The sequence below is a fragment of the Convolutriloba macropyga genome, chromosome 7 (genome assembly GCF_964194025.1).
Source record: "Convolutriloba macropyga chromosome 7, txConMacr16.3, whole genome shotgun sequence".
Taxonomy (NCBI): Eukaryota; Metazoa; Xenacoelomorpha; order Acoela; family Convolutidae; genus Convolutriloba; species Convolutriloba macropyga.
The window spans coordinates 43,683,144-43,707,239 of NC_134474.1; the positions used below are offsets into that span (position 1 = coordinate 43,683,144).

Here is a 24,096-nt window from a genome sequence, read left to right on the forward strand (position 1 = left end):
AGAACTCCCAAAATTCCATAAAAATTTGAAAAAGAATTCAAATAATTTCCTTCATATGGTCCAAAATGCTTGGAAACGCAGAATTACTATTTAAATAATTGAGACATCTTTAACCTAAAACATAGGAGTATGAACTAAAAAACTGCTTTGAAAATACCACATATGTTCACACAAAAAGCGCCCGTTCCGCGAAATTTTTTTCAAACATACGCTCTCTCTCTCAAAAATGCGACATGAACAGAAAACTACTCTCTCTCTCTCCCCCTCTTCTCTCTGCTCTTCAATTCGTTTCGCAGTTTAAACCAAATACTTAGTTTTCACTGTTTTCTTAATTTCTGTTCTAGCATAAATCGGTAACAGCAGCACAAGCATCCATGTCAAATAAGCTCTTTAATACCTCGGTGCACTGCTTTAAACCAGAGAAAAGACTTTTACCGATTGCGTAAATTTAACAAAGATAAAATTTTGGTTTTTGAAAATTGTCAATCACAAGCAAAAGCGTTTCTTCCCGTTATACCTCTTGTTCAGCAAAAAAATTAAAATAAATTGGTTAATCAGTTTAGAGAAAAAGACATCTAAACTGAGAGAAAGACAAATCTTAATTTGTTAGAAAGACATTTTTTAATACACTAAAACTTCTGTTTCTACAGTCAATTAAAATTCTCAAACGTTCAAATTTCATTGCGGTCTCAGATATTCAAACATAATCTACAAACGTCGCGTGAATTTCTCTCAAACGACTGGAGAGCGGTTCCTTTCACCATTAGCTGGATGCGCATAAGATATGATAGCTTTTTTTAAGGAGTGTGGCGTCAAAATCTTAAAAAACGGTCATCACAACATGAACTTATGTCTCTTGAATTGCTTTGGTATATCACATGCTTAGATTCTAACAGAAAAGTTGGTCACAAGGCTCAGAGAACTTAATGTCCTCCGCGCTACCTGTTTATCCTGTTTTTGAGGACAACAAGGTATATCACATGCTTAGATTCTAACAGAAAAGTTGGTCACAAGGCTCAGAGAACTTAATGTCCTCCGCGCTACCTGTTTATCCTGTTTTTGAGGACAACAAGTCAAAAGGGTAAGACAAAAAATTGTTCAGGCGGAAAATCACATCAACAAAAGCACAGGACTAATAAACTTGCTGGAAAGCAATTAATAACAGTAACTAACGCCTGTTGCCTTCTTAATTGTTATGAACAGCAGAAATTTGCTATTCTGGGAGAAAATCGAGTTGGTTTAATTTTTGTTGCGTAAATTTGCTATCAGCTCTTTTCACTGTCTCATTTAGTTTTTTTTTGTCTACATCCTTTGACTTTGAGGCAAAAATCAAAGTAAGCAAAATTAGAGTGACGAAAGAGAGAGTCGGGTAAGTAAAATGTGATCAAAAAGTTTTTCATACGAATCAACTTGCTGTAATAATTGTGAAAAATGACACCACATAGGCAAAGCATTAGGAAATTGCACGAATGAGTGAACAAGAACTCATTTGAATAAGTGTGAAATATACTTTTGATGGCTATTTGAAAAGATGAACAAAAAATCACAAAATTGATGTATACAAGGAACTCACAGACAGGAAACGCCATAAAACAGAAGCCATCATATCAATTGCATCAGGTATATTCCTGTTCCAACTTGGCGAAAATCTAAGGGTCTTATCATTTTGGGAATCGGAGAAATGAAGATTTTGAAATTTAAATTATACGCATTTAAACTAAATTAAGCTATTCCGCTTAAAATTCGAGTAGTAAAATTCACTGGGTTCAATTGAGCCAACAAAAACTCTGAATGAATATTTATCGTTAAAAAATTACACAAAAAAATAACAAAATAAAAATAACAAAATTGTTTGATAGAAACAAAAAAAAACATAGCCCGACAAGTCTGAATTAAAAACCAAAGAATTGAAAAAAAACTGATCACCTGACAGTTAAACTTTTTTACAGCAACATCAAACTAAGACAGCCGACAAAGCACTTAACCCTGTATGTGCAAAATAATATTAGTACGCATTTGTACGTTTATTTGTACGCATTCTAGAGTTATGTAGTGTCAACGTTTGTGGTATCTGTTGTTTTTGCTAATTCTCAAAACATTAAATCTTGAGAATATATATATATATATATATATATATATATATAATATTCTCAAGATTTAATGTTTTGAGAATTAGCAAAAACAACCAACGTTGACACTACATAACTCTAGAATGCGTACAAATAAACCTTGTTAGAATCAATGGCAAAAAAAGAAAGAAGCAACAAAAACTGAACAAATTTGCCAAAGAAAACTTTTCAAACGTCATTGGCGCCAAAAGAAAATCATATCAATACAAGACAACAAAGAACACTGAAAATTTGATTTTCTTTGAAACCAATGAGCGTTAACGTACGGAACCAATAAAAGCGCTGAACTTAATCCCCATTGGCCACCAATAGATATGCCTATATCTGCTTGAAAGATAATAAAAAACTCAAATTTAAAAAAAAAATCGATAACAAACGGTGTTATCAAAAAAAAAATGTTTCTAATTTGTTGTGTTTAGCGAGTATGAATGCGAGTATGAGCTGAAACCGTTCATTAAATTCTTTTACGATTCATTAGCAACCAATGAGAGCTGTCGTTAATCGGACTGTGAAGAGACAAAACATCAGTGGAAAAATTGAAAAATGCACTTATAATTTATGACAACAAATTGTTCAAGTCATAGAAACCATTAGCTGATGGCGTTGAGAATTCGAGCATGTATTAATAGACACATTTAGAACAGATATATATTATATTAATGCCACTCAACAGACGAAACACCGAAAACAGAAGTCATATGACTCACGTGGAAAAATAAATAAAAACCGAAATAATCACCGTCCACGCTATAATTTTCTCATCAAAAGTTTTAGTGAATTACATTTTTAGAGACTAGTAGTCTTAAGGCTCTTAGGGACCTTAAAGCCCTGCGGGCGTTACCTGTTTGTCCAATTTTCGAGGACGAAAGTCGAGAGGGTCAGACCGAAAAATTGGTCAGGCGAGAAATCGCATTAAAAAGATCACAGGACTAATAAAATTGCTACAAACTTCGTTTGGGAGCAAATAAAAGCAATAGCTGGCAAAAGAACGTGCAAACAAAACAGTTTCGATTCAATAATCGACCACCAACTAATAGAAAAAACCAAAAAATCAGTATTTAGGAAGAAAACCAAGAAAAGGGAGGAAACCCAAAAGAGTTACACGAATTCCTAAAATGCTAACAAGCTTCATCAAAAATTTTCTGGAAGTCTTCATCTCGATCACTGACCCACCGAGAAACATACTAAACAATTTCAAAAAGAAACCAGAAAAAAACATCTGACAAATTGCCGGAAAATATCCACCGTTGACCCGCTTGACGCACATTGGGCTTGAAACAGAAAAAGAAAAAAATTAAGTAAGAGAGAAATTGAAAGAATTTTTCTAAATGTCAAAGTGTTCTTTTTTGGTGTTCAAATTCTGCATATTTGGTTACATTCAAAATTTACAAATAATTCAGCTGCTAAACTGAAAACTATTAAGCATAAAACTAATGACATCTAGCAATCGCTTTAATGAACTTTGATGATAACCTTATTCACTATGATTTAATGACTGGGCTTTATATATTTATCCCATTTCCTTCGATTTTGCTCTTTTTACTTTGACAGTATTCGCTACCTTGCGTACTTCAATGCGTGACAGAATTAAAAACCATTCAGTTGAAAAAGGTAGTGAGGTAAGTCAGAAGTCAAACGTGAAAATCGTGACTTATGTAAAACGAAAAACGTGATCAAAAGGTAAAGCGAATAAAGAAGAGCACCTAAATAATAGCCGTTGAGAGGCTGACGACGGCTATTAAACAAATCTAAAAATTATGAAAGTATCATTTCTCTCACTGAAAACGGCCCTGTTTAATATGAAAAAGTCACTCATTTGTAGCGTTACCTTACGATAGTTCTATATTAATTTGTGACCAAGAAAAATGATCGCAGAAAGCTTAAAATTAGAAGATATACCCAAGAAAAATTTTCTTGACCAAACATATCTCGAAATTAACCACCAAAAAGCCTCTCAAACGGCGAAATCACAAAAATAGCACAAGATTCCATTTAAAATTCTAACATATATGATACGATGGTCAAAAAACCTTCCAAACGTACAATAACTTGTTAATATGGTTTAGAAAAACCACTTTACCCGAAAAAACCGCATGTGATCACAAAATTTTTCTCGCTCTCCCTCAAAAACGCGCACAACTCGTTTGGAGCTCAGCTCGCTCTCTCTAACCTAAAAACTTAGTTTTCACGTGCGGCATTGACTTCTACATCCTGTTTTAAATGTACTGCAAAAAATCGATAAAAAGGACGCTCCGCCAATACTCCTCTTCGAGTCGTCAAAAAAGATCACCAATATTAGTCTTCAACCAAAACCTTTGAGCGCACCAATACAGTCCAAATCCTTCGGATTGTGAAAATCCTATCACAAAGCTACTTTTTCACAGCAAGCTTTTGAAAGGGTTATTCAATTCGCTGGCCTAATAACTGATATTATGGAATCATAATTCAGCTCAATCAACCATTCAATTGGTTCGCGGCACATACATCGTTAAGATTTAAGAAGTGAAGAGTTATGCAGTCTTCACAAAAAGTGAGACCAGTTTAGCAAGTGAGACCAAATTAGCAATTTATGTAAAGATTTCTTCTTTTAGCCGCATGTCAGCTATTAAATTGAAAGCGTAACTAACAACACCTTTTAACTGATTCAAATCAACAGATGTTCACCCACCATATAGTCTTAAAAGCTCATCACAACAATTACTTGTTAGAATTAAGTCTCAGCTATTAATAGAATTGCATTATGAAAATGTCACATCATCGGATTCTGTTTGTATCTGTTGATTTGTTACATGCTTAACCTTGCACTAATAAGATCTGATCAAATGACATCACAGTGGAATCAAGATGAGAGAAATGAGACTTGGTTGCTTTATAAGGTAATGAAAGAAAAGCGAATCTTGGTTGCGTCAGAGTTTTCTAACCCCTCATGCACAACACACGAACAAACACACGTGACCTTAGACATGGCTGTTAGGTAGCTAATAGGGTGCACTCGTTATTTCCATATAGGCTTGTTAGTACTTGTGCTGTGATCAGGTGTCTTTATTATTCTGTGGCCTGTGAACACAAACAGTAGCGCGTGAGAGAAGTAAGTGTCCGGTTAGATAGAATGCACGTATAGGAATTTGCATCGTGGGATCTGCTCACCATTCCAAACACATTACTCCAATGTCAAATTATATCCTCTCTGCTTTAAAAATCAGCAGAAAAAGATTAGAAGTGATATTACTTGTCTATAATACCAACAGAAATATATGCTATTTATTTAACCAGCATAATAAAAAGAGAAAAGTTATCCTACATCTTCACACACACTACAACTATATCAGCCGAGAGTATTGCCGCTAGTAAAAATGGAAAATCTAATACGATACCGCAAATTAATGGTTGGCGAATCAGAATTGAGGAAATGTCATTCTCATTTCTGAATGGCTGATTGATTCCTCGATACTGCGCAAAAAATATTTCCCATATTTTAAGATAGGATTTTAAGATTATCATACAAATATACGCTAAAACATCGCGTTAAACTGGAAACAAAACAACATAGCCGGCAGATTGCCGGAATAGCTGCGAAAGAATAGCTGCGTGCCATATAAGAGATAGAAACAGATACAGATCTAAATTGAAAAAATCGACGCCGCTCAAAAAACTATGCTAAAACATTCAGCGATAAATTAGTTAAGCTTGTTAAAATTCATTCCACAGAAGCCTCTTATTAGAGACCTTTACTGCACATAGGAGTTCCTTTGACCTCAAACAAATTCAAATTAAACATAAGTTTTTAAGTGCAAAAGTCATTTTATTGAGTGAGGTAAGTCACGTATGATCAAAATCTAATCACGCAAATAACCTAATAACTTTCGCTAAAGCGAGTGAGAAATGACGTCACGCGCGCAAATGCCGTTAGTGAGAGGAAGAAGTCATTCAGAAAATTTGACTTTTTTTTAGCTTTGCTGTGTGAACAAATGTAAAACGAAAAAAAAAAGCATCAGACGACGAAACAAAAAACATAGCAGGACAAGTCCTGACGTACAATTCAAAGAATTTTCATTGGATAAACAGAAAACTAGACCTAGAACGGACAATGAATGGATTGGGAAAACCATTTAGAAATAAATCCGATCCAAAAAATCGAAAAAACTGTAAAAATCAAAGTGAAATTGCCGCATGTGAACAAAAAACCACTAGCGAGAAAGCGAATTTTTGTTCAAACACCGTTTTCTCACTCAACTTTAAATTTAGATTGAAAAAAATTCACGCCACAAAACCACTCGCTTTTTCGCTCCACTTCCTGTTTCGGCGTGACCAAAATCACTACTCCAATTTGACTTCAAAAATCATGAAAATGTGTGAACAGATCTTAAAAAAAAAGACAGCGCCCCAATACAATTCAAATTCTTTGAATTGTAGAAACCAAGAGCACCACAATATAGCTACGCTCAGCTGACAGCTTCGCAGCTATAAAAACAAATGTTAGTATAATCGGCTACAGTTATTGCTTCAACGATCAGTACTGTTAGCTTGCAAAATCAATGTGGAATTTTATACAAAAAACTGCTGAAAATGCTGCGTGAAAAACGGCGTAAACAAAACCAATATCTCGTTAACCGGGACTTCAAACTTCGATTACTCTTCCAAATTCCAGCTTTATTGACCTATCCACTTAACAAACATAGCCGGCAGATTGCCATAAAATAGACGCGATAGACGTTGTGGCCTTCCATGAATTGAAACATCTAAATAAACAAGATAGACAAATTGACCACCAGTCCTTTAATAGACCACTACAATTCTTGGTTAGATTCGGACTGTCATTTTTAGACACATACGCTCTATAAGGAAAAACCTAAGGGAACTTTTTCAAAATTAAAATTCGAATTCAAAAACGAAAGACTCTAATACTCAAGAATTAGGGCATATACGTTTGGCACTACTTAGATGCACACTATTGAACATTAAATAAAAAATGTTCACAAAATCTTAAGTTCATTGAGCGAGTTCAAAGTCTTTTTTGTGAGGTAAGTCACGCAATTGACCTACAAGCAGATTAAATGACGTCACGCACAAATTTTAACTGCAAAGCACTAGAGATCACTGAAATTAAAAAAGTCAATTCTAAGAAGTCAGGTCGCAACAATCATTGATGGAGACGATTAAAAAAGCATAAATCGACTAATGTCGGAAGAATTGCTCTCGAACGACAGGCGGGTGGAAAACCAGTTGACCACAATGGATTCGAACCAGGAGCGCTGCCAACTCGGCTTTCAGGCCATTCTTTTGCTATGCTGCATTCGATTTTATTTTAGCAACAAACTTTGTTTCGGAGTGAGAGCAATACAGATCACTCAAAAATGAAGAGCGGAAGCGTGAAAAAGTGCTTTCAGAAGTCGAAGAATGTTCTAGAAGAAAAGCGACCGGCGAAAAACTTGCATAACCAACGCATTTACAATAATTGCTATTATTCGTTCAAGAGCAATTAAAAACCACGATATCCCCAATAATAGCCGCCATCTCTTCACGACTGTTAATTAGAACACAAAAAGTTCTCGCCGCAAAACCACTTCTTTTTCGCTCAACTCCATGTTTCGGCGTGACCAAAATCATCGCTTCAATTTGACTTCAAAATTCATAAAAATGTGTGAACAAATCTTTGAAAAAAAGACAGCGCCCCAATACAACTCAAATTCGTTGAATTGTAAAACCATTGCCGGCAGATTTCCGGAATAGCTGCGAAAGAATAGACTTGCGTCCATATAATAGCGATAGAAACATATACAGCTATAAGTTGGAAAAGGTATCGACGCCGCTCAAAAAGCTATGTAAACAACATTCAGCGATAAATTAATAAAGCTCGTTAAAATTCATTGCGCAGAAGTCCTTTAATTAGGGACCTTTGTTACACATATGAGTTCCTTTGAAATTAATTTAATTCAAATTAAACTTAAAGTTCAAAAGTCATAAGTCACGAAGATCAAAATCTAATCAAGCAAAAACTTTTACTGGAGAGAGAGAGAGAGAGGGAGAGTGAGAAATGACATGCGCGCGAAAGCCGTTAGTAAGAGGAAGAAGTTATTAGAAAATTTGACTTTTTCAGCTTTGCTGTGTGAACAAATGCAAAACGAACAAGAGCGTCAGACGACGAAACAAAAAAACATAGGACAAGTCCTGACGTACAATTCAAATAATTTTCATTGACTAAAGAAACGGCTACGCCTAGTAGAGACTATGAGTGAACTGGGAAAACCACTTCCAAAAAACTCAGATAAAAAACAGAAAATCAGAGTTAAAATGCCGCATTTGAACAAAAAACCACTAGCAAAAAGTGGAAATTTAATTTAAAAAACTAGGCCTGGAATGAACTGAGAATGGACTGGGAAAACCATTTAAAAAATCCAATCCAAAAAATCGAAAAAAAAAACAAAAAAAATCAAAGTGAAATTGCCGCATGCGAACAAAAAATCACTAGCGAGAAAACGAATTTTTGTTCAAACACCGTTTTCTCATTCTGCTTTAAAATTAGAATTAAAAAATTTCACGCCGCAAAACCACTCGCTTTTTCGCTCCACTTCCTGTTTCGGCGTGATCAAAATCACTACTCCAACTTGACTTCAAAAATCATGAAAATGTGTGAACAGATCTTAAAAAAAGCCTTACAGCTTCGCAGCTATAAAAAACGAAGAGAAGGCCAATAATAGCCCCAGCTATTGCTGTGCGGCTATTAAAAATCATTGCCAAGAAAATTTTTGGGACTCCAGTGCAGACAGGTGAAAAAAAAACACCTAGGAAGCATCAGTCATAACTTAGCTCGGATATCGACTCGAGGCCATCGACCCATTCAAATCGCCATACTGAAGGCTTGATATTCGCTCCCTGAGTTCTTCAATTGGCGAGCAGAAAATTCAAATAAATAATTAAGTTCGAATTGATTACCATGCTTCTAGCCAGTTAATCTATTTTGAATCAAACTAAGACTAAAGGTGCCCAACTAGATGGTGAGCAAATCCCATCGAAGCTACAGCTAGTAATACGGAACGGACTTTGCTTGAGGGACACTCCGGGCGAGGTGCTCTTTAGGGCGGGACTTTCAGCCGTGGTCACGTGGTGATGATGCTGCCCAGCCCCACCGGGACCGGGCGTTCTACGGTTACTTGTCCTACCAGGTGACTTGGCCAATTTGCGTGCACCTCCGTGCGTCTGATGATTATGATGTTCACTGTGATGATGCCCTGCCGATGCTCCTTTAGCTCTTGAGATTGAGACTCCACTCTGGCTGTTATCTTTCTTAAATGTGGACCAATCATAGATGAAGTCGTACTGGTGATTGTTCATGCGGAACAGAACCCTGAACAACTGACGGAGGTACATGTAGTCGGGGTCTTCTGCAAATTTGAGGCCTTTGCAATAGTTGAGGTACATTCCAAACTCGCCAGGAAAACCCTGAAGAAAAAATGCGATTCAATAAATAGACTTAACCTGATCAAGACAAAAAACTCATTTTCAATTTAAGAAGCAGAACTTAGGAGTAAAAATTCGTCCATTTTTAACGTTCTATTAAGACAAATATTGAAACTGAATTTCAAAACTATTTGTCGAACCCTGACTGACAGTAGCAACCTACGTTATCTTTTTTTTACTAACCTTGGTCAATGCCTCAACTGTTGTGTCTAGTTTTTTCTGCGAGATTCTCTCATATTTCTGCTTTTTGGTGGCCGCTTTCAGACCTTGCCATGGCAAACTTCCTCTCATGAAGTACATAATTACATATCCTAAGGATTCCAAATCGTCTCGCCTACTCTGTTCGATTCCTAGATGGGCATTCACACTAGCATACCTCGCCGTCCCAGTCAGGTTTTTGTCTTCTCGATATGCGATGTGAACTTTGAGGCGAGCGTCCCTGTACCGCTTTGCTAGTCCAAAATCGATTATGTACAATTTATTACAGTATTTGCCAATTCCCATCACAAAGTTCTCCGGTTTCATGTCTCTGTGAATGAAAGAACGACTATGGACGTGTTCTACTCTTCCGATCATCTAAACAAAGAATTGAACTAAGTCCCGGTAGATTATCACCACCTACATTTGATACTTTACATTCTTGTAGGTTTCTATAAAACGCACACAAAATCGGGAAGATGCAAATTTTCGGAGTATCAAAAGTGATTGATCAACCTCAACTTTTCACAGCAATGATAAAAAAAATTGGTCTAACCACTATAATACCAGACTCAATCAAAGATTCAAAAATATGTCATAGAAGGCATTGACCGCGCTTTACCTGTTAGCCCTACTTTTACTTTTCACTATTGACTGAATGTGAAACCGTTAACAGCTTCCAAGATTTTTTCTATCAAGTCTCGAAAAACGCCGCAAAAAGTAGAAATACTCCTCACAGGTTGGCTTTCAACTAACTATTTCGTGAATGTTTTATGCAGCTCACTTAAGATCACAAACTAATCGATACTAGAAAAAGTAATGAAAAATCTTTCAAAAAAATTACAAATTTAGCAATTGTAGAAAAACTCTAGGAGCAATTTTTTAAATCAGAAGACTGTATTTTTACAAGCAGTCCCTTTCTGGAAGTAGCCCTTTCTAGGAAAATAATTTTCATAAAACTACAAAAATTGATTTCAACGAGAAAAATCGGTAGTCCGCGATTGCACAATGTTCCGAACCCGCTCATCTACATTTTTGACTTAATTGTCTACCAAACGATGAGATCAGTAAACTTCACATATTGCTAAAAATGGCATTTAAAAAATGATGCAAACTCAACTACAAAATGGATTAAATAATGCCATGCTACATTAGAGGGCCTGACATTAATAAGACTACAAGATACAACAAAAACATACCCGGCAGATTGCCGGAAAATAGCCGCCGTTGATTCCAATAAGCATGATTGGGATTGAAATAACAGAAGATATTGAAAAAAAAAAAGATTTTTGTGCAAAAACATTTTTTTAAGTCCGATTTATTTTGATGGCATTTCGTGGTTGTACTTCTGTTTTAGAGAGAGGCTACAGGGGCTACTATCAATACCAATAAGCATTAGAGATGGTAACTAAGACTTATAGGAACGACGTTCAATTAGCGGGCATCTAAAATAGGGCTTTATGGGTTTATCCCGTTTCTACTTCTGACTTCAATTTTTTATACTGACTCTGTTCATTTTGAATTGCTTTGCTGAGCAACTGATGTTCAAAATCACTTTTAGCAGAATGAGAGAAGAGAGAAACTAGCCTAGAGAAGTCAAAAAGATTTCACGCAAAATGTTGAAAAGGCGGCAAAATGAGGTAAAGCGAAACATTTTTTTATTCGACGAAGTAAAAAAAAAAAATAGGAGCGCTATAATAGCCGGCTGAGAAGATGAGGGCGGCTATTAAAAACCAAACAATAATTACGTTGAAACCCATCTAATTTAAGAAAGTCAAAGTCAAAAAACCACGAGATAAAGCCTAAACTACACAAATTCTTTTGTCCTTCACGACAAAGCAGCTGTCTTTAAGAAAACTAGATAACAAGTCAACACAAAAAGGGGCAAAGATTAAAAACAATTAATTTTTTGAAACCAAATGAACTCAGAGGTCTCAAAATCAATTTTAACTATTAAACATAAGAAAGACTCACAGTTACTCATTAGGAAACCAATGAGACCTGCCTTTGATGCTACAAAGTCATAGGACTACATAATAAAACTAATAGTATCGAAACTAATAAAATCATTCGCTAACCTATGAAGGAATAAATATTTTCACCTAAATCTCAATTGAACATCGGAGGTACCTGTTATTAAAGTGACTCTGAAAAGACAACAGAAACAAACAAATACTGACTAGTATTACACATAACCGACTAACATCGGGGGAATTGCTCTCAAACGACCCGGGGAAGGGGTGGGGTGAAGTCAGGAGGGCTGATGCGGGTGAGGGGGGGGAGGGAGGGGTGGTTGTTGTGAGGGGGGAGTCGACTTCAAAAAACCACCCTTCACACCATGAGTATAGGTCCCAAAACAGTTTCTGTTAATCGAATACTTGGAGACTAGTGAGCTCAAAGGCTCTAAGAGCTCTTAATGCCCGCTGGGTGCTACCTATTTATCCCGTTTTTGAGGACGAAAATTCAAATGACAAGACGAAAAATTGCATAAAGAGACCAACGGGAATAATATGATTGCTACAAAATTCGTTTGAGAGCAATTAAAAATGCACAAAACACAATGTCCATGTCCAAGTCATAAAACATCAACCAAAACGAAAAACCAAAAGAGAAAAAATTGTTTTACAGGAAAGTGGATGGGACCTGTATTGATGACACTAAAAAACAAGACGTAAAAAGTTTACAAAAAAGTTAAACTGTTACAAACGGGCCAAGTTCAAAAATACCAAGTCATTAAAACCATTAGCTAGCAATTACAGGCATTAAATAGGTTCACTTATTTTTAATTTGGAAGCCAATCAGACCCATTAATCAAAGAAGTCTAGCGACTACAAAAACATCAATTACAGGCAAAAGTTGAAAATTTAACAAAAATGCGATAAAGTATTTAAATCATTAAAACCCTCAGCTATTCATTGGAAATATCTGTTCAAGTGGGCCAAGAATTCAAAAAAGAACAATATTAAAATATCCAAACAAAATTTCAATGAAATAATTGAGTAGGAAAACCATAAAAACCTTAAACATAAGTCTGCTTAACATATTATTTTTCGTGTTACTAGAAGAGATGGGACTTGTCATTAGTGGCACCTGGCCACAGTTTACAGAAATAGTATTTAAAATGAGGGCAAGTTTTCTCTTTTTCCAAATCATTTTAAAATCACAGCAGCCATTGGGTATCAATTAAAAACATAAGATAGGGTCACTTACTCTTCTGTGGGAAAAATTGGACTTTTGATTAATGAGACTGAGTTATTAGACTACAAAGAGTGCAAAAAATGCAGGCTCAATTAAAAATTCATCAAAATTTTACGAACTTTGTAGCCATGAAGATTATAGCTATTCTTTGAAAACAAATTGAGGCCCAAAGCTCATTGGGACCCAATTGGACGTAAATGGGATCTGTCATTAATTAAACTTTGATAAGAAAACGGAAAAAACGTGAAAAGGATTTAAAAAAAAAAACTCTCCAATACAATTCGAAACCTTCTGATTGTGAAAATGCACGATGAGACGAAAGCCAGCCTTTCTATCGCTGCGCGTCTATAAAAACACACAGTTATTCCAAATCTTAACGTGATACGAATTGAAACAACAATTTAATACAAAAACTCTTAAACAAAAATGAGTCTGAAAGTGAACAAAATCACGTCAAATATCGAAATTCCACAAATTTTAAACCTCGCTAACGCGAAAAACGAAATTCAAAAGAATTTCTAAATTGAAAATACTACGCTTGAAGGAGCTTTCTTATGATACAACATACAACTCTCTGCGATGAAAATATCGATCGGCCAAAAACCGACTGAACAAAAAAAAACCTTGTTCACCATAATTTTCCACTGCTGCGAACGGCATAAGAGCGGCAAAACTGGCTTGATATTTTTTGACAGTTCTTTGTCTAAGTCTGAGAGCAGTCACCCTTTCGATCTAATTCATTCCAGAAACCGAAAACTATTAGGGTATTAGGGAACGATTTTGAGCCGTATTTGAAGTTATATTAAGTAGAAAAGCGGTTTTGGTATTTCCAAGAAATAATACAAAGTATTCTATTCAAATATTTAATTAATTCATTTTATTTACTTGGTAACCCCCACCTCAAAAAGGCGGCGATCGCAACAATAAAAACGAAAAACCCGTATAATAAGCAAATTTCTTGCGAATCAAAAAATTAATAGTTGCAAAACCAATGCACTGCGCAGCCAGACTTCAGCAATCAGGGCAAAACAAATTGATCACTTTCATTTTGACATAATTGTTGGTGTGTAGGCCTTCGAAACAGCCATACACTAGAAACTTCAACATTATTGAACTCAACATTATTAGATAAGCAATACTTGTTGAAGTTCAAAATGAATATATGCAGATCAGGAAAAGTAAACTGCGATCGAGTGTAAACAACAATACGTCGTTATTTTCAGGTATTGCCTAAAATTTAAACTCCACAAATAATTTTTTTTCCAACCTGTACGGAGAAAACTGTAGTAACAATCAAAGACGAATGCAAGCACAAAAACAAACAAAAATTAGCACAAACAATTGATTCGAGTGATACAAGCGTACGACACAGAACTGATGCAAAAATCTCTTAAAATAGTCAAAATTACAAACATAGCTGGCAGATTGCCAGAAAATAGCCGCAATAGCTTCGTAGATCTGCAGTCTCAAAAAAACAGTAAAAAAGACGGACCAAAAAAATTCGTCTTTTCATTTAAGGCTGATATGTTATATTTTGATTAAAAATCTGTATAAGTTTTTGCTGCCTCTATTAGCTGCTCTCTTATAACCTTCATTTAGAGTGACACACACCCATCTGACCTTATCTCTTTAAATTAAGTTAAATAAAAGTCAATTTCAAAGTGAGGAAGTCATTTTTTAGAGTGAGGTAAGTCAAGTGTGACCAAAAATTTAATCACGCGAATAAACAAAAAACTCGCTCCACTATGAGCGTAAAATGACGTCAAAAACGCACTTCAGTTGAAATTGCATGAACGAATGAACAAAAAGCAAATTTGAAGTGGTTGTGAAGTTATATGATCGTAACAAAAATCGCGACGAAATAAAAAAAAAACATAGCAAGACAAGTCCTGACGTACAATTCAAAAAATTTTCATTAACTAAACATAAAACTAGACTTAGAACGGACTGAATTGATTGGGAAAACCATTTAGAAATAAATCCGATCCAAAAAATCGAAAAAACTAAAAATCAAAGTGAAATTGCCGCATGTGAACAAAAAACCACTAGCGAGAAAGCGAATTTTTGTTCAAACACCGTTTTCTCACTCAACTTTAAATTTAGATTGAAAAAATTTCACGCCGCAAAACCACTCGCTTTTTTGCTCCACTTCCTGTTTCGGCGTGACCAAAATCACTACTCCAATTTGACTTCAAAAATCATGAATATGTGTGAACAGATCTTAAAAAAGACAGCGCCCCAATACAATTCAAATTCTTTGAATTGTAAAATCCAAGAGAAGCGCAATAATAGCGCCAGCTATCGCTGTGGGGCTATTAAAAAAATTATTTACACCGGAACAAAACTGAACCAAAACACAACCAACTAAACGTCGGAAGAATTGCTCTCGAACGACTAGTGGGAGCTCTAATCAAATGCAGCCTGCTTCAGTCGGTGGGGGGGGAGCCTAAATGGGACTAAGAAGTTCACTCTTGGGTTTCAAATAACCACATTAGAGGTTAACATAAACCACTAAGATTTAAAGTGGTAAATGGCACAAGTTTCGGCGCACTTTTCATTTGACTTTTAGTATTAAATTGCCGCCAATTAAGTTCAGCTCCTTGAAATTCCGATTGAGAGCAAATTTTAGATCACGCGAAACCCAAAAATTCAAGGGGAAAAAAGTCACTCGAAAAGTCAAAACTGTCAAGCAAAAATTTTGCATAAGACACACACGTTTACATTAATTGCGATGAACTTCGTTCAAGAGCAGTTAAACACAAATGAAATTCAGAGATCAAAATTAATTTTAAAAAAGCTTGTTTCGTGTCCAGACAAAACAGTCCTAGACAAAATAGTCCTAAATTGCAAAATAGTTCCACAAAAAACAGATCCAAAGAACAGAAAAAACATTCCCAGACAAAATGGTCCAAAAATTTTTCAGGTTGTGACTCCACGCATTATTTAACGAAAGTTACTATTTAACGAAAGTTACAACAGCTTACTGATGGCGCATATTCTTGGCGCTGCTTTATTACAAAATGCAAGTCAGGCTACGCAATGAACAAAACGAAGTAATCAAAGTTCATAGCCATTTACCTGATCTAGCAAATATTGAAAATTCCGCTCGGCGTTGAAAGACGGCAGCAATGGCTGACGAGACTCCACGCTAAATAGTATTTGTTGCCCACAAAGACATCAGTAGAGAAACAGCGGCCAACGTTCCAGCTTACAACTCAAACCAAAAGACAGTTCACAGAAAGCGGCAACAAAATCGTCCACAAATCAGTGAGCCCACGTCCTCGAAGGAGATTTGAGATTCCAGAGATCTTACAAATGGCACGTTGTGGTGAAAAGTTTGTGTATTATGATTCAAGGTCCCAGTGGAAAGAATTATTGTGTCTGCGACTCTGCCAGCTATTGACTTGCTCAACCAATCAGATGACTCGTTCTGCGATGGGACACTCTCAAAAGCCCAGTTTTTTATTAGGTCTACACAATTCACGCTCCGGTTGACGGTGTCAACTCTCCTCTGGTGCATACTTTTCTTCCTGATAAAAAACAATTGAAAACTACCCAGTTCCCCTCCAAAAACATTAACGAATGGAGTAACAATCGATTTTGAAATTGCAGTTCGGAGTGCATTTTTTCGGTGAATAAAAACATTAGAACAATAGAACGTGTGGAGACAATTGCAGTCAGTCGGCAAAGCATAAGAATAGAACAATAATTTGGAGTTGAGAGCATATCAGAATGATGCTTTGCACGGCTTTCTTGCCATTGAAAGATGTCACTAGGGCATTTGAAAAATGGCAGCCAGCTTGTCCAGAGGACTGTCCACAACTACTTTGAAGACAATTACGTCGGTCGATACAACTCTTTTGGCCAGAGGCAGAAACGGCGAGTTGCAATTAAACCTTGGAAATGCTGCGAGCTCATAAAGAAGGTATAGCCAAGGACAAACAACTCTGTCGAAGGCTTGAACATTAATTCTGTAAAACTGGTTAATACAAAACATCCATCGCCACCAAAGCTGATTGAGAAATTGAAAGACGAACAAAAAAACTCAGCATAAATGGTGAAGATAACAGCTGGTCAGCAAGTAAAGAGGCCTAAGAGCAAATTACGCAAAAACTAATTACAAGAAATTGATCAAAATTACCAGCATTAGAGTGTTTGATTTCTTGAGAAGCTGAAATTATAATATCAAACTCTAACAGTTTTTGCTTTTGTTATTGTGATCCTTTAATTTCTGTAAAAGTTTAAAGAAAATTCCCCAAAATTTCAAGTTTAAAGACAAGGCTAGGAACGATCTGATTATTGAAAAGTGTCGGTCATAAACTAGCTTTTCATGTTCCCTTTTCTCACGACAACCAATGGCCGGGTTCTCCAGATTTTAACACTTCCCAATTTTTCCCACGTTCTGATCTCATTTACCCCCAATTTTTTATTTCTGCGATTTTTTGCTTACTCGGGCTGAAACCAGTGACTCGGAATATGCGTCCAGATCATTAACCACTGCACCACGGTGATTTTGATATTCCGACTTCAAAGCTTTCGTTCAAGATTAAAGCTGTACTTTCTTTTTGATCCGTCTAACGAGCGCTTTGACCAGGACTGTTTTGACTGGGACTGTTTTTGTCCGTTTATTTTGGACAATTTTGTCTGGGACTGTTTTGTCAGGGACTGTTTTGTCTAGGACTAATTTAAAATTTAGGACTGTTCTGTCTGGGACTGTTTTGTCTGTTTCAATATGCCACAGAACGACTAAACAATTATTATCTTTCAATCTAGTAACACAAAATGACTTTCAATCGGTTTCAGATTCAAAGTTTGCTTCTGAAGTGTTATTTAAAAAACATCTAGAGCTCAGCAGAGACGTCGATATTAGAAAAAAGCATACTTATTGCAATTTCGTCAAGATCAAAATCATTCAAAGTAAAATTCAAAAACATAGCCCGGAAGTGTGTTCAAAAAAATCGACACTGCTTAAACAACTAGGTTGAAAACTTTCAGCAAATTAAACTCAAATTTAAATGTAAAATTATTTTGAGTGAGTTAAATCATATGATCAAAATCTATTAACCCAAAAGACCGAATCAATTGCTAGAGACAGAAATTACGTCACATTTGCAAGTTCGAGAACGAAATCATAAAAAAACTATTTCGTCTTTGTTGTGTGAGCAAATGTAAAACTAAAAAAGAGCTGCATACGGCAAAAAATGACACCAAAAATCCGAAAGCGACTTGAAGCGTCGCGCCCTCCCAGACAACAAATGTCATATCATCTAAAATTCATCATTACTTATCAGGAAAAAAGTATAAAAATCTCCGCTGCACCAAATACTTTGATGAACATATAACCCTGTCCGTAAGGACCGAAATTCAGCCTTGACGTCATTAACGCGATCAAAAAAAATAGACATAACTAACTAACGTCGGGCGAATTGCTCTCAAACAACCAGCGAGCGGTTGGCATCGTCAGTAGCTACCTACGGTTCAATGAGGCCAGCTTTAGGTTAATTGAAGGGGCGTAAGGCGACCGCGTGGGGTGCACTAGATGAGAGTGCACCGGGGTTGGGGGATTGATGATGGCAACGGTGGGTTGGGGGGGGGGGGTCTGTGGCTACACGGGGACTCATCCTACCTTCGGACATTGATCTCTTCGACTTCAAATTTGAAACAACGACAATCATCTTTCTTCTGGAACTTTTAAACAACATGTACGATGACCCCAATCGTACTGCCGGTGGCGGTACGCGTGCCGAATTAACTGGAGCAATTGCAACTGAAGCGACCCCAGCGGTACATCAACAGCAAATCCACAATAACATCCTCGCGACCTGAACCATGTGCAGGTGTAGGGATTGGGGGCTGATTTGGAAGAGGGGTAAAGTGGGGGTAGGGCGTGTGGGGGTTGAAGGTGTGGGTCAGTCAAATTCTAAGAACTGCCCTTCACACCATTAGTACACGTCTCAAAAAACAGTTTCTGTGAATAGGATACTTGGTGACTAGTGAGTTGAAGGGCTTTATAAAGAACTTATTGCCCTCTGGACGCTGCCTGTTTATCCCGTTTTCGAGGACAAAAAGCCAAATGGGTCAGACGAAAAACCGGTCAAGCAAAAATCATTACAAAAGACCACGGGACTAAGATATTTGCTACAAGCTTCGTTTGAGAGCAATTAGTTACAACGCCCTGCAGAAAACATCCCAATATTACTAGAAAAACTAAATCTATCGGGCAGAGAATTTACCAGTTAACTTTCTCTTCGTGAGCGAAAACTCAAATTGCTCCAGTGAGCAAAAAACAATAAAACAGACACGGTCAAGCAAAAATTTGCAGAAGAGCGACTACAATAATTTCCTAAAACTTCATTCGAGAGAAAACAACAATTTATAAAGTTGTAGTCCACAATGCCCTCAAATGCTACGTTAGTCCATATAGCCCTCAAAAAGTCGAGCAATATAAGTGAGACTGTCATAAATTTTAACATTTTAAAAAAATCTGTGGAAGAAAACTAAAATTTATGGTGTCCTGTTAATTTGACTTTTTTTACCCACTCTACGCGCAGCTGTGCTAAAACACTCATAAATACAAGCTCCAAGATACATATTAGGCAAAAATTTGCTACAAGTGTAAGAATGCAGACTTCGCGCACATGCATGATCCAAAAGGAATTAAATTATAGGATCAGAAAATTGTCGATTCCATATTGAGGGATTGCTGGCCTAGTATTTATATCACAATTAGCCCAAGTACGGTGCCAAAGATACACTCGTACGCCTTTTTTTAACCTAAAAGGAGATGAACGTACTTGGTCTACAATCATGAGCACCGTTTTGAGGGAGAATTTTCTCGTGCAGAAGTTGAACAAATCCTCCAAATTGGGACCTAACAGATCCATCACCAGCACGTTGAACTCTTTCTCCTGACCGAACCATCTAAACACATTTATTCTTTTGTTTATTATTTTTCACTGCAAAGAATTTTTAATGCTTGTTTATTGCTCTAACTCGAAATTCATTCTACTTTTACTTTTATATTTATACACACCATACTTTTTAGGTTGATTTATTGTTACATCGGCTACATGAACTTAAAACAGGTCAGCTAGACCTAATAGTACTATAACAGGTGGCGCCGTATTGGCCGACAGGGCGTTTAGCCGACAACCAAAAAATGAGAAACTTAACCGACAATTTAAGTAAAATGAGCAATAAAACTTATTCTGAACCTGATTGGCCAATTTAGAACACTATTTCGTAAGCGGACAAATATACCGCAGTTTTTTCATCAACTAGTTTAACGAAGGTCTACCCGTGGTCTGACCGTATTTAACCGCGTCTGGCCATGCCTCGCGGGCCATGGCCATGCCTCAGCGGCCCGTGGGATTTGATATGAATCTATCACAACCGAACTACTGATTTATGGACCAATGAGACGTTTATGACCAATTATCATAAAACTGTTGGCTAAATTTCTCATTTTTTCCTTGTCGGCTAAACGCCCTGTCGGCCAACTTTCCTAGCACCACTATAACATTGTTTTTCGTTTGTTGTTACATCCATATGTAATTGAATAAAATGAAATAGGGATGTACACATAAAAATGCAGAGCAAGATTAATAGTGGGATCAGAAAAGTTTGCAACTCACTTGACTGATGGTACACCAGTGCCACCTTGAAGGATTTTGTAAATTTTAGCCTCCGAACTTAGCTGAGGATGTCGCGCTTTGATGGGCTCTAACTTGACAGCAACTTCCTGAAAGAATATCAACCATTCGTTAAAAAAAATGTAATTTTATCTTCCTGAAAACGACATTTTTTAGTCCTAAGCGGTAAGGTTCACATTATATCTTATCCAAATTGAATGAGATTAGCATTATCATGTCTAATAAGGATATTTTATTATATTAACAAGCCTCTAAAATGAAACATCTTGATGAAGCCTGGTTCTCAGCTTCTGATCAGAGCAAGATGCCTTTATCATTACGATTGAGCGCCACTTCACCGGAGGTCAGTAAAGTGACAGACCCGGACAACTAAGCCAAGTTATCGGGGTACATGGGGGGGGGTTACTGACATGAGGGGGTAGCGGCTAGGGGAAGGTAGGTGATGCCGTGGCGTGGGGAAGAATAAAGGTAGGGGGAGTACGTCAGGCAGGTGTGGTATTACAGAGATAGGGAATTTAAATGGGGTTCCTGGTAATTTTTAAGGGTTAAGGGGGAAATATTGAAAAAAAAACTAATGCATCTAAACCCATCACCCTAGATCACGCTATCAACGATTAAAAACTATCCCCATGATTGAACTTGAATAAAGTTAACTACCTTGTCAATGAAGAAATATACCCGGCAGATTGCGATTGATGCCTATAACCCCGATTTGGATTGAACAGAAAATGAACTGATTGATGTAAGTTTTTAAAGTGCAAACTAATTTGATTTAATTTTGTTGTTAGACACACTACTTGTTTTTCAATGAGAGGATACAAGGACTAGTATCAAAACCAATACGCATCAGAGATGTTACCTAAAACTTAAAACAAAGTTCAAGTAGCGGGCATCTAGCAATATGGGTTTATCCCATTTTCATTTCTGATTCCGTTTTTTGATACTGATTTGTTTACTTTACATTGCTTTGCTGAGCAAATGCTGTTCAAAAGCACTTTGAGCAGAGTGAGCAAGCGCGAGCATTGAAACTAGCCTAGAGAAGTCAAAAAGATTTCAAGCAAAATGTCGAAAAAGCGGCAACATGAGGTAAAGCAAAACAAATTTTGTTCGACAAAATACAAAAACATAGCAGGACAAGTCCTCACACAGTTCAAAGAACTTTCATTAACTAAACAAACAATAAGACCTAGAACGGACTTTGAATGGATTGTTAAAACCATTTAGAAAAAAAACAGATAATTATGTATTTTGTATTAATCAATGTCAAAATGCCGCATGTGAACAAAAAACCACTAGCGGGAAAGCGAATTTTTGTACAAACACCATTTTCTCACACTACTTTGAAATAAGATTTTAAAAAATTTAACGCCACAAACCACTTACTTTTTAGCTCCAATTCCTGTTTCGGTATGACCAAAATCATCACTTCAATTTGACTTCACAAATCATGAATATGTGTGAAGAGATCTTTAAAAAAGACATCGCCCCAATACAATTCAAATTCTTTGAATTATAAAAAGTGGGAGAGCAGTAATAGCCTGCTGAGAAGATGAGGAGGGCTATTAATAAGAATATGACACACTCAGAAAAAAATTACTGATTACAATTAGCTCAATTTATTTGAGTCTATTCAAACCGAGCGAAATATTTTGTCGCAGGAAGTCAAGGAAAAGATCAACAGCAAAGTCAATCATGAATTTTGCATAAGCAAGATAGGCACGATTACAATAACTGCTTCGAAAAATTATTGCAGAGCAGTTATTAACAATCATTTCTTCCGTCTAGATTTTGTAGCTGTATAGCAATGTTATCACAAAACTTCGGAAGGAATACGGCAAATGCTCGATGAAAAAGTTTATTGCTCTTGAAACCAGGCAAATATTCAAAGCAAACTTAATCAGAAATATACTTATTAGAAGAAAACTTATGATGGTAGTTTCTAAACACTTTTGTGAAAATATGTTTAGGGCACTTGCATCAAGTGGATTCTGGCACGCCGCCTGTAGGAGTTTCAATTGTAGTTCGCCTGATTGCTCCAAATTTAAGCGGCATTTTTTTCTCTAATGGCTACAACAAATATGTTAGCCTAATAAAACTTTCGCTTGAGATCGTACACCTCATCATAACTGCTCGAAAAAATTCGTTCCCCATTACAATTGAAATTCTTCAGATTGTAAAAACCAAGAGCCCAATAATTCAATCGCTCAGCTATCGCTTTCGCAGCTTTAAAAAAGTCCTATTCAAACAACGTGGTGAAACAAACACTGAGCTGATGCGAGAAATTAATTAACATAATTCTAAACGCAAAAAATACCCGGCAGATTTCCGGAAAATAGTCGCCGTTGATTCCCATAACTCTATTGAGATTGAAAGAAACGAAAATATCAACAAAAATTTTTGTAAGTGTATAAAAACATTTGTAAGTGCGATTTAATTTGACGTCATTTTGTAATTGAACATACTCCTGTCTCTCAGTGAGAGGCTACAGGGTCTAGTAACAATACCAATAAGCATTATAGATAGTAACTAAAACTTATGAGAACAAAGTTCAAGTAACGGGCATCTAAAAATGGGCTTTATGGGTTTATCCCGTTTCTATTTCTGACTTTGATTTTTTTGATACTGACTCTCTTCATTTTGAGTTGCTTTGCTGAGTAGCTGCTCTTCAAAAGGACTTTGAGCAGAATGAGAGAAGAATGAAATTAGCCTAGAGAAGTCAACAAGATTTCACGCAAAATGTCGAAAAAGCGGCAAAATGGGTAAAGCGAAAAAAAGTTCGACGAAGTAAAAAAAACATAGCAGGACAAGTCCTGAAATACAATTCAAAGAATTGAAAAAACAATTTAAAAGTACTCTACCTGATCAGCAGATCAATTGAACAAAGCCATCCAAAAACAAAATCGTCTCAAAAATTGAGAAACTAAAACAATCAAACAAACAAAACGAAAATATACTCATTACTAAAACTTGAAGCTTTTTCACATAGGCAAAATTTCATCCCTTTAAAAAGACATGTTTCAAAAATATGTTGAAGACCATTTTTTGTTTTTAAAATCGGTCCAGTATTATATCTGCATGACCTGAAAAAATTCATTGGCCCTTGAAGATCGATTAACTCAAAAATTACCGCAAAATATAAAAAATGAAATCAATTGTAAAATTTAATAAAAATTGGTGAAAATTGTGATATTAATATCTTTAGAATCATTTCTGTGTCTCTAAAGGCTAACAATTAACCCAATTCCAAGCATTAAAAAATTCATTGGCTCAGATCGATAGGCAATAATTTTTAGAAAATCTTAAATTTCAAAAAAAAATAGAAATTCGTTCTATTTAAATGTTGAAAACCGTTCAATTGCCCCCTAGCAGCTATCTAATAACATATTATCATACCCTGGACGAGGTTAGCTGGCTACTGAGGCAAGAAAAACTTAATATAAGACAAATGTTTTGAAAAAACT

General features: G+C 36.2%; 2 protein-coding genes across 4 annotated transcripts in view; both read right to left on the reverse strand.

The window, feature by feature from the left end:
- The window catches only part of LOC142342900 (peptidyl-prolyl cis-trans isomerase NIMA-interacting 1-like), a 389,227-nt gene that overhangs the window by 73,615 nt on the left and 291,516 nt on the right, over nt 1–24,096 (reverse strand). The gene's annotated exons all lie outside the window — the stretch shown is intronic.
- LOC142342895 (casein kinase I-like) overlaps nt 1–24,096 on the reverse strand; it is a 28,394-nt gene that overhangs the window by 2,834 nt on the left and 1,464 nt on the right. The window contains exons 2-6 of one of the 3 annotated variants that reach the window (XR_012759183.1): nt 20,618–20,724; nt 19,778–19,904; nt 9,771–10,163; nt 9,170–9,569; nt 5,051–5,186 (exon numbers count right to left, since the gene is read on the reverse strand). Coding sequence is in view for 2 of the 3 variants with exons in the window: in XM_075394548.1 (XP_075250663.1) it covers nt 9,170–9,569; nt 9,771–10,163; nt 19,778–19,904; nt 20,618–20,724 (1,027 nt within the window). In the remaining variant the exon portion in view is untranslated. The remainder of the gene's footprint in view (nt 1–5,050; nt 5,187–9,169; nt 9,570–9,770; nt 10,164–19,777; nt 19,905–20,617; nt 20,725–24,096) is intronic. The other 2 variants (XM_075394548.1, XM_075394549.1) reach the window with 2 other exon arrangements.